At 37.9% G+C, this 11,091-nt stretch overlaps 1 protein-coding gene across 3 annotated transcripts in view; it reads right to left on the minus strand.

The window, feature by feature from the left end:
- The window catches only part of HEATR1 (HEAT repeat containing 1), a 45,227-nt gene extending 34,578 nt beyond the window's left edge, over positions 1 to 10,649 (minus strand). For 2 of the 3 annotated variants that reach the window (XM_041748848.1, XM_041748849.1), the window contains exons 1-12: positions 10,532 to 10,649; positions 10,079 to 10,252; positions 9,295 to 9,511; positions 7,163 to 7,304; positions 6,234 to 6,335; positions 5,449 to 5,589; positions 4,484 to 4,695; positions 4,198 to 4,331; positions 2,897 to 2,999; positions 1,897 to 2,007; positions 1,185 to 1,302; positions 21 to 128 (exon numbers count right to left, since the gene is read on the minus strand). In XM_041748848.1, coding sequence (XP_041604782.1) covers positions 21 to 128; positions 1,185 to 1,302; positions 1,897 to 2,007; positions 2,897 to 2,999; positions 4,198 to 4,331; positions 4,484 to 4,695; positions 5,449 to 5,589; positions 6,234 to 6,335; positions 7,163 to 7,304; positions 9,295 to 9,511; positions 10,079 to 10,220 — 1,530 coding nt within the window. In that variant the 5' untranslated portion in view covers positions 10,221 to 10,252; positions 10,532 to 10,649. Of the gene's footprint in view, positions 1 to 20; positions 129 to 1,184; positions 1,303 to 1,896; positions 2,008 to 2,896; positions 3,000 to 4,197; positions 4,332 to 4,483; positions 4,696 to 5,448; positions 5,590 to 6,233; positions 6,336 to 7,162; positions 7,305 to 8,683; positions 9,174 to 9,294; positions 9,512 to 10,078; positions 10,253 to 10,531 lie in introns of those variants that run through there. The other variant, XM_041748850.1, reaches the window with a different exon arrangement.
- Between the last annotated feature and the right edge of the window lie 442 nt (positions 10,650 to 11,091).

Raw genomic sequence — 11,091 nt, forward strand, 5'->3', positions numbered from 1 at the left:
TGAGGCTATTTGATACAAACCTCTGATGTTTTCATGATATTTTTCAGATGATTAACGGCCAGAATTCTCACCGGAGCAAGTGGATGATTCAGACTGAGCATCAAAGAGGTATCAGAATCTGCTAAAAACTACAGGATTCATCACAATCACCAAATGATTTCACCGTTAAATCTCAGCATCTGATCAAGAATAAAAACTAGAGAATACTGCCCTAAAATGCCCAACATATTTGGTAACCACCATCTAATTTCAGAAATCAAGTAAAATATTCGTCTCTGAATCATGGTATGAGTTACGACAGATAAAAAAGAAATGTATATTGTTAATGTTGTGATTTTGAGTACACGTGTCTGTGTGTAGGTTTATTTAGTGAGGCAATTTTATGAAGTAATTTTGCATTCTTTATGTAGATCTGACTCCAGCCTAAGAAGCATCTAAAATAAATCACTGTATTAGTACCTAAATGAAAATATAACTTTAAAAATTGGTCACTGAAGACAGAAAGCAATTCATCTAAATGACCCAACAATGATAGTCAAATGAATGACTGAATGTAATCAGACTAAGAAGGATATTTGTCTATCATTCCAAGATTTGGAAATGAAATGCCATGAAAGATGAAAGTCTAAGTATGGAAGAGAAAAACCAAAATTTGATCACATTTTTCTTCATAATATTTACTTTCAATGCCAATTGTAAGAACTGCTTACCTGTCTAACTTCTAGTAAAAAGATTTAGGGTGAATTACCAAGAAATTTCTGAAGTTCTAACATGATCGTGAAATTAAAATCCACCTCCCTTTTCCTAATCAGTGACTTAAATAGCCACATGTGGCTAGTGGGTACTGCAGTGGAAGTTGCAGCTATGGGAGAAAAATAAGGACACGCTGGAAACTAAGTGAAGCTACGTTCTGGTGATTGCTAATGATTATTTGTAACATTTCCAGACAATACTTTTCCTAAATAAGTATTGCACTGTTATTTAAATTACCGTGCCTTTCCAATGATTTGACTCCTGCCTCACAGCCTTACTTAAGGGGACCAGGTAAATTGTATTAAACCATATCTGTCCATAAAACTTTCCAAAGAAATGAGCGAAGTAGCAAATTTCCTTCCAGAGCTCTTCAAATAACCATAAAAACCACATACCCATAACTGCAGGAATTCCTCTGAAGAAAAATTTACCTGATACTTTCCTCCACTTGTAGAAAGAGAGATAAACTGATGAAAAAGCTCTTGTTTTTTTACATCTGTAATTTCTTTTAGGCGGTCCTCTAATACAATATCTAATGTTCTAGGATATCTGGGAAGAAATTAAAGAGTTAATTATTCTTAGTAATGTTACTGACCACACACACCAATATATAAATGAAATTAAAAATTCCTGAGGCTAAGACTTAAAATTTTAACAAAATGGTATATGTAAAACCAATGACGTTAATCAAGTTACTGTGCCTATTCTCATCGTAACGACTCTCTATAAAAAAAACTATACAGGGATCCCTGAGTGGCGCCGCGGTTTGGCGCCTGTCTTTGGCCCAGGGCGCGATCCTGGAGACCCAGGATCGAATCCCACGTCGGGCTCCCGGTGCATGGAGCCTGCTTCTCCCTCTGCCTGTGTCTCTGCCTCTCTCTCTCTCTCTCTCTGTGACTATCATAAATAAATAAAAATTAAAAAAAAAAAATTTAAAAAAAAATTAAAAAAAAAAAAAAAAAAAAAACAAACTATACAGTCTCCACACAGCCGCTACTTCCTATATGAAAATATTTCAAATATATATAGGGGATATATATATATATCCCCTAGCTGTCTTCTGGGGGGGTAGGGCTCTTTAAAATTCATTCCAATGTGACCTGTGAATCTTCTTTTACAAAACAAGAGGCACAAACAACTTACTTGCTTTCTAGAAGTCTGATAAGTGGAAGAAACTGTTCATTAAGCAAAGATACTTTATCAGGATGGATTTCTTCCTGTGAACTATATGAAATATACTCTTCAAAAAGAAGGCTGCAAAACAAAACAAGTATCAGCAGACATGAGAGCTACTATTTATGTACCCATTATGTTCCAGATGCTTTAGAAATATTATCTACCATACTTCCACAAGATAGAAGTCATTCTCACTTTACACATACAAAAAACGGGGGCTAAGAATTCTTGTAAGTGGCCTGAGATCAAAGGAGAACCAGCATAGCCAACACTTAGTGAGACCTCCTGTGCCGCAAGTAGAGTAGGTTTGCAAACTCAGTTTGATCTTGGGGCCCACAATCTCAACAGTACTTCCCGCATTTACCGTCATTTAATTTACAAGTCAACTCTGTGAGCGACAGGCAGGAATGACACACACCAGCAGACAGGCCAATTTACACAATAGCAAAACCAGATCCAGGCAGTTCTGACCTTCAGAATTTACTACTCTGCTGAGAATGAGAGAGGCAGTCCAAGTCTGACTGCAGTGCCTACATTATTTTCACTTGTATCAAGTGGCCCTTTAAGTAAAAAAAGAAAATGGGAAACAACTATCTTTACAGAAAAGGAAGAAATACCCTTTACTTCACCAACCCTCAGTATTAAGTTTCTAATTGATACTTACTAAATGACAACTGTGAGGTATTGTTTCAGGCATTTTAATGTATTTATTAACAGGCAACTCTATATAGCCACTAGTTACATGAAGCTATAACCCAAATTTAGCTTAATTTTCCATGATCGCACATAAGCACTAAAGACAAATTACTTTTTCCTTCTATTGTCACAACTATCGCACTAAGTACTTATAATTAATGAGATGATATGGATAAATAAAAAAGCACATCATAAAGACATACTGGAATAGTGCTAATCAAGTCTAAAAAGAAAAATATAAATCAAAAGCACATCAAAAATAATAGCTCACCTAGCTAACAAATGGTCTAAGTTGTTCTTCAGTGATATATTTGAAAGTATAGCTTCTAAATGTCTCCTGTAAATTTGTCCATCCATACCTTCAGTTTCTTCTCCTTAAGTATACAACATAAAGTAAAATTGATTGGTAAAAATTTCTTACACTTACATTATTAAATTTATTTACAGCAGAAAACGTTTCTATAGGAATAACTTTAAACCATATCCATCAGTGTCCAGCTTTCTACTGGTTTATAAAACTGCATATCACCTATTTAGCCACTGAAATTTTTTACATTTTTGTATACACTACTCTCATCTATACTTTACCTGAAATTCTCTATTTTTAATAAGTTTTTCATGTCTGTCTTATTAAAATAGAAGTCCAAAAAATAGTCATTCCAGGTCATATTACAAGTGGTTGAATTTGGGACCCAAGCCTAATCTCAATAAACTAGCTCGGAAAACAGGATCAACTTTCATCTCAATACGTCTTACTGATCTTCTAATTCCAGATTGACTACAGATGTATCACAAATAAGATGTTGGCCCTGCCTTCAAAGATTGTGACTTTTTTGTCACACCAGAAGAGGAAAAATATACTTTTATACATGCTAGCCACATTTCTGAAACACATATGTAAACCAAGATGTGGTTAAATAAACCTAATCTTCCAATAAATTGACATAATTTAGAGATGTCTTCCTTAGTACCTCTTTCTTAGTCTAAGTGGCAATAGCACCAAGTATTTCTTCATGTCCTTCTGTATTCATTAAAGGCTAAAAAGCATATATTGGAAATAATCACTTTTAATCATCTTTTTAATGTCTTTTTAAAAATCTGGGTGTTTACCTATGAGATTTTCTTGGTCTATGGTCAGTGACTCAAAGGAGAAAAAAATTTCTGGCAAGTGAATATTTATTAGAAAATGAATCACTGAAGTTCATTAATACCTAAACAAGAAGAGATAGTTTTACTTGGCCACATATTTTAATCATTTAAAAATAATTCCATGGTCATCTTCCCGTGGAGACTATTTAAGAACAGACTTAGAAAACAAAACAATTCTGAGCTTATTATTCAATTAACAAGGATTCCCCTTCAAGCAACCTACTTCCCATCCCAAATGTTTTTCACATAAGAATAAATTACACAAAAACAATCAGACAGTAAAAATTTTAAATATCTTAAAGATGTAATCAAAAGTTCGGTTCCTATTTTAAGATAACCTTAGACACTAAGATTCTCAACACAAAATCTAAAGATCTTTAATAAGATCTCTTCTCAACACAAAACGTAAAACTACATAGATACCTGTAACATGATTAATGATGGAGACAACCAGATGGGGAAGCATGTAACGCAGAAGAGGACTGATGTCATGTATTTCAGAAATCCCATGAAGTATTGTAATAAGATCAGGAACATTACACAAGTGAGAAAATGGCCTTTGAAGAAATAAGTACATAAGATGGAACTTTAGAAATCATATAATACATGGCAATTTAAAAACAGTATAAAACTTATCTTTGAAAAGATATATACAAAATAAATTCATTCTCCTGTAATTATTATCATTTTTCAATTCAATTATACATACTTTTTCCCAAGGCTTTCTGGCTTCTGTCTCTGCATGAGCACTATCAAGCAACCTAATCCATCCTTTATCAAAGAGGGAATTTTGGTCAGTGTTTTGATGATCTGTGATGCCAACGAATTAACAAAGGTATCTTCCAATGTCACTTTCACAGAAATCTGACATATTATCATGTACGTTGCAGCTCTGTAATCTGGTAAAGATGACTTCAATCCCTAAATATTTTTTAAGATATAAGAAAAAATGATAAACTATACTATTTAACTCTATTTAAAATGTCACTTTATCTTGACAAATTGAAAATGCCACGTTAAAGATTAATACTACCTAACAGAGTCAACCACTCTTCAGAAGTTGACCTCTTTTCTTGAGAAGAGATAAGTCTTCTAGATGAGGGATCTCAGAAGGTCTCCCAACTCAAACATCCACTCTTTATGCTAACAGGGGACAACCGGTTTTTCTTTTATAGGCAAACACCTACCAGTGTACAGGAGACTTCAGAAACAAAGCTGTCTCATTAAAGACAATAATTTTGGAACAACGGTAGGAAGTGAAAGCAATAAATCCACAGGGAGATTGGAAGGGTGACAGGCAACAAGGAACTTGGGAAGAAAAAATATTGAGAAGTGCGAGTCATTGTAAAAAGAATGAGAGCCTATGCTCTGATGAGATCTAATCCATTCCTTTTCCAGTGAGTTAACATGACTGTTAAGAAAACAGATCTGGAAGATAGTGGCAGGGCCAAATAGCCAACATTTATTCTTAAGGAGCCCTAATTAAGATCACACTCTGGTTAATTAAGTTTTTAAGACAAGTCTTTTTTTCTTTTTAACCAAAAAATTAAGTCTTACCAACCATCTGATACAGGTCTTTAATTTCTAAATATTTATGTCTAAGTGAAACTTTTAAAAAGCCAGGGAATTACTTCAAGTACAAAATAATCTACTTTACGTATGAGCAGGACCAACCTTTTGGATGTACGGAAATAGCTTGGCAACTATATTATCCAATTTGTCCTCAGCAGTCACTATGGTAGACACGATGGTAGAAGCATAAAAAGTTAAGAGCACCCTCAACTGAGCTGAACTCCCAGGGTACTCAGTAAAAATCTAGAACAAAAACACAAACATAGCACTTATAAAAGTGAAAGGCCAATTAGATAAAAGTATAAGAATATTTATAGCTCTCAACTACTTCAAGCTGACATATTCATTTTTACCATATGTAACATTAAGTACACAAATGCAATGGTTCAATTAAACTATGACAAGAATGAACAATCCTCCTGACATTTTTATTTTTTAATTATTTTTAAAAGATCTTATTTATTTATTCATGAGAGACACAGAGAAAGACGCAGACATATGCAGAGGGAGAAGCAGGCTCCCCTTGGAGCAGGGACTCAATTCCAGGACGCCTGGACTCAATTCCAGGACGCCGGGATCATAACCTGAGCCAAAGGCAGACGCTTAACCAACTGAGCCACCCAGGTGGCCCCCTCCTGACAGTTTTTGATCATCTTTCTTTAAACAGTCATTATAAACAGAATTTGGCAAGAGGAGAATAATTTATTTTGGAGGAAAACACCTTTGGTGATGAAAGACTGATCAAACTGCTCATGCTCCCCAACAGTATGTCACTTAAGGGGAACTTCTTCAAAGTACAGTTATTAGGAAATGCCTTAGCAGGCCTTCTTCACTGAAAGCAAGCAATTTTTTAATGGAATTATACAGTCATGGAAGATACTACTCACCTTCACCGATTTGGTCACCAGACTACAAATGAAATCCATGAAACCAAGATCTTTATAGCAGTGGGTAATCAAAGTTCCTCTAGCTAAGGGCACTCCGTGTTGCTGTTAGAGACAGAAAGAACCAACTATCATTAAGGACATTCATCAACTGATTATTAGTTTTAAAAGTACCTGTCACAGTAAGAGCTTCATATTGGTACAGTTCATTAATACAAAAATACAGTCTCTCCATACAGCTGGTGGTAGAGATAGGATTAACATACAAAATTGTTGCAAACTTTAGAAATCCAGAAGTCAGCAGTGAGGGTGCAGGTACTCAGTAAATATTGCCTACTTACCATGTTTTGCATTTTGATATGTATTTATCCAAATCTCTAGATTCTTAGGGACTCTACTAGTTAAATTGGGTTGTCTCTGCTTTATAATAACACTAGTAATAGAAATAGACTAGGAACACAGAGAACTTATACTGCTATTCCTACCTCTTAGCATCATGCATGGCATGTACTGGGTGCTCAATAAATATTGAGCAAAACAAAAGTTTGCATACTTGAAATGTGTGTTTAGAGAGCATCAGTGTCTGTGTACAGAGGTAGGAAAAAAAAAAGGTCTTTATGTTATTAAGAGAGGGAGTAGTTTGAAACACTTTATAATGGTTGGCTTTCTCTTCCTGAACACTCTTTAGTTGAAGCGCTTTACATTCAAACTCTTAAACTGTAATTCCAACTAAAAACTCTCATTCCTTTCTTTTTACTAATTCTGATCACTGACCTCACTATCATCATGCAAAAAGTTAACTCTTTCCATGGTCCTACAGTCTGTTAGTCTCCTACAGTCTGTTAGTTTACTTTTGTTCCCATTTGTCCTCCTCCGAGGCTGAACTGCCATGTTCAATATTCAGTAAAATACGTGTCATTCAACAATCATACCTTAACTGGTGACAACCAAAACCATTTGTGCTTTGGATTATTAATTTTTAGAAGCTGTATAACCCGTACAAATATTCTTGTCTCATGGTATGGTAGAACACAAGCAATGAGGCTATCTTGATTATAAAGATGGATATGAAACCTAGGGGGGGAGAAAGCAAACAATTCAAACTGACACAAACCTACAAGCACATATTTCCTTACATGTCCAAATTGCATATCAATGAGCTCAAACTACTCAGAATAAATATCAGTGAAAACAAGCACACAACTATAAGCAAGATAAAAGCACTAAATGATAAGTCTCTATTTTGCATTAAAGTACTCATCAGTAGGGTTCAGTCAACCCTCAGATAGTAACATTTTAGAATATTCAGTATCAAAATTTACATTCCATTCACTTTCTCTTGGCTTTTTTTTTTTAAACCTATTATTAATAAAACTATGTGATTACTATGGTCAAACCAACAGAAAAGCAATGGGTCAACTAAGCAGTAAAGCTTGGCTTCTCTCAGTGCTCTGAAGTTCACCTTTCGCAGCTTCCTCAGCTTACCTAATTATCAGAATTCTAAAACCAGGAGACTAATGAAAATCACATTACTTTCTTTGAATTAAAAAAACTGTCAAAGGGACGCCTGGGTGGCTTAGTGGTTGAACATCTGCCTTCAGCTCAGGTCATGATCCCAGGGTCCTGGGATCTAGTTCCACATTGGGTTCCCTACAGGGAGCGTGCTTCTCCCTCTGCTTGTGTCTCTGCCTCTCTCTCTCTCTGTGTCTCTCATGAGTAAATAAATCTTTTAAAAAATTAAAAATAAAATTTAAAAACTGTCAAATTACAAACATGTATAATTTGTCCCTAACTTCACAAAACTTTGTATTGGCTCCTCTACCATAATAAGAGGTTCATTAATTACATCAGATACATTAAATCCTTTCTAGCCTTGAAGACTGAGCTCAAATGTCTCCTTTCTCAGAATGCTTTTCCTAATTTTCCCAGTGAAGTGCTCTCTCACATATCCATCTAAACTCTAAACTTACTAGCCAAGATGCTACTTTCTCCATGAAGCTTTCCTCAACTACCTCAGGCAACACACAACACACCCCAAACTTTGCATATACCTTTATTTCAAAACAACAATCAAGGGCAGCCCACTTATCTTGTGTTAATTTAATGTTTGCTTAATAAATAAATTACATCAATAAATAATAAAGGTACTCCTTATACTAATGATCTATTGGGGACAGGAATTAAATGCTGTAAGAAAAAGGGAAATATTACAGACTTATAGTTTTTTGTCCAATGACTCTAATGTTCTGATAATCAGAAGACCCAAATTAAACTTATATTTTCTGAATAAGTCACTTGCTTCCAGAAGGGAAATCACTTTATCCCCATGTCTCCTATTAATGAAAGGGAGCTCTTTCTACTTCTAAAACATATAACACATGGCAGAATAAACAAAATTGTGTAAGCTGTGATGTGATGGCAATTAAGTGAGAAAATAAACTGAGGATACTTACGGAAACAATTTCCAAAGAGGATAAAAGACCAAACCTTGGAAACAGTCTTGTATCTCAGTTTACTAGATGTGGGACTCAGGTAACTTAATGATGCCTCAATTTTGTAAGTTGCAAATGGGGATAATAAAACTATCTTCCCACAGGAATGCTGTGAACATTGAGATAGTGCATGCAAAGTGCTTACAACAGAAGCTGGTACAAAAATGTTCAATACATATTAGCTATTATTGTTTTTCTTAAGTTACAATATTTTAGAGGATACTATTTGCCTCCTCCCAAAGCATTGGTTTGGTTATTTGGGCAAGAAAGAGGTTTCAGAATCTCTTTGCTTCAAATATGCAGTAACAATTTGTAATGGCAAAGTAACATGAGCTCCTTAGAACAACTCAAGTTGGCCTATTAACTAGATCCCCAAGAGTTCTAGTTCTCGATATCAACAAAGGTTGAGTTTATTAACAAGGGGGCATGCTTACCTAACCCAACAGAGATGGTGTTAATCTCTTAACAGACCTAATTTCTCAGCTTTAAGAGGGTTTAAGTGCTCTCATTGCTTAAGTTTTTTAAAAAGGTCAAAGCTGTTAGCCCATAATTCTTTTAATTTTATATGCTACCTGTGAATCAACCACTCCAGACACTTCTGTGCTGGCTTCAGCAGGAAGTAAGGAGACAAATGAATAAGAAATAATGAAATGTTTTCATCCAGCTGTTTGTTCACTGCTTTGGTCTGAACGCTGCGCTCCAGTGTTTTTGCTAGCTGGCTGAACAACGGTGCTTCAAATTGCTCAAAGGAAGGGTCGATCCCCAGCAGCTCTTCCAGGCCAGTGCATCCTAGGAAAAGGCCGGTTTATTTAACAATTCTTTGCAAGCAAACTCATCTCGCTCCTCTTTTACAGTTTTACTTACCCCCAAAATCTCTGTATTTCTTCGGCAAGTATAATCTATGATACAGTCCCAAACACAGATTTCTAGTTTTCAACATGAAAAATAAATCCTATCTTTCCCACCAGGAGAATAGAAAGTTCTGCCTGGCAGGAGCCAGTCTTTTAAAAAACAAACAAAAAAACCCCCACAACATAACACAACAACAACAACAACAAAAATACCCTTTCAGTAACTAGGCCTCCTGCAGCCCAGCCACCGCCTCCTTCCTTTTTGAGCTGTCCTCCTTCGCTCTACAAATTAACTTCCCTAACCTTGTTTCTTCATCTGGGAAATTCAGACACCGGTACCTGCACAGTTTTCAAGCATCTAGAACATGGCTGTCATTCTCTTTCCCTGAACAACATAATCCAACAAGTTAGAAACTGTTAAGGAAGAGGGAGGGTCAGAAGAGAAAACGATAGTCACATGCACGAAAAATGCTTCACAGATTTTCTTAGTTAACGGATCGCTCACCGATGGCAAAGGCGGTGTCCCTGTCGACGGTGGCCGCTTCCTTGGGGTCAAACAACAAAGAAGCCACTTCATCTCTTGATAACAGGCTGCGGTCACTCTGAGGGAGGGCGAGTCGCTGGAGCTGCTGGGCTAAGGACGTCATCTCTGACGCCGGCAGATTTCTAAAAACGCAGGCTAGGAAACAAAACCACCGTGAAAAGTCTCCAGGAGACTTCAAGGTGGCTTAACCAGGAGCCTCTGATGCCTCACACGTAAGTAACCTTCCTCGCACCCGGCGCCGCTGCGGACGCACACCCCGCTGCCCGGGACTCAGGGGCTCCGGGGTGCAGGCACCACAGCAGCGGCTTGAAGTAAAGCCCCTGAGGCCGCGCCATGGCTTGCTTCAGCCCCGACTCCGCAGGGCTCGACACCCTCCCTCGGGATAACGCCTACTTCCCTAGAGCCCCTGCTTACCGAGAACTTGACTCGGGGAGGCGCGTACAGACCAACTAGACCTCACAGCAGCTCCCACACGCTACCCAAGCGGCCGGCTCTCGCCCGGAAACGCCAAGCACGCCTCAGGAGAGCTTCCGGTCCCAGGCACTACGGCAAGAGAAGACGTACAAGCTTGTCAGGAAGGCGACAGGCTGACTGCGCCTCTCCGGGTGGAAGCCCCGCCCCTTCCGCCTCCCAGCGGCTCCGCAGCTGCGGGCTACGAGTGGGAGCCCTGCGCTCGGCCCCGGGAGGCTTCGGTTCAGGGCGAGCTCTTGTGAGCGTTGCGGATGTGTAACTGGAACCATTCTCTTGACGCCTGTATTTATCCAGCGCTTACTGTGTACCAGCGGATGCGCCAGGGGTTAAAAATGTGAGCTGTGAAGTCACGTTGGCTGCGCTCAAGTCCCCGCGCTGGCGCGCCTGCGCTGTGTGAGCTCCCGAGCTATTTCGTCTCTCCGAGCTTGTTACCTCCTCCCTCGAGGAGAGAAAGCCTAGGACGTTCGTGGGATGAGCTGCGGGTCGCGCCGTGGGAGCGCTCT

Source organism: Vulpes lagopus, chromosome 3 (genome assembly GCF_018345385.1).
Source record: "Vulpes lagopus strain Blue_001 chromosome 3, ASM1834538v1, whole genome shotgun sequence".
Classification (NCBI taxonomy): Eukaryota; Metazoa; Chordata; class Mammalia; order Carnivora; family Canidae; genus Vulpes; species Vulpes lagopus.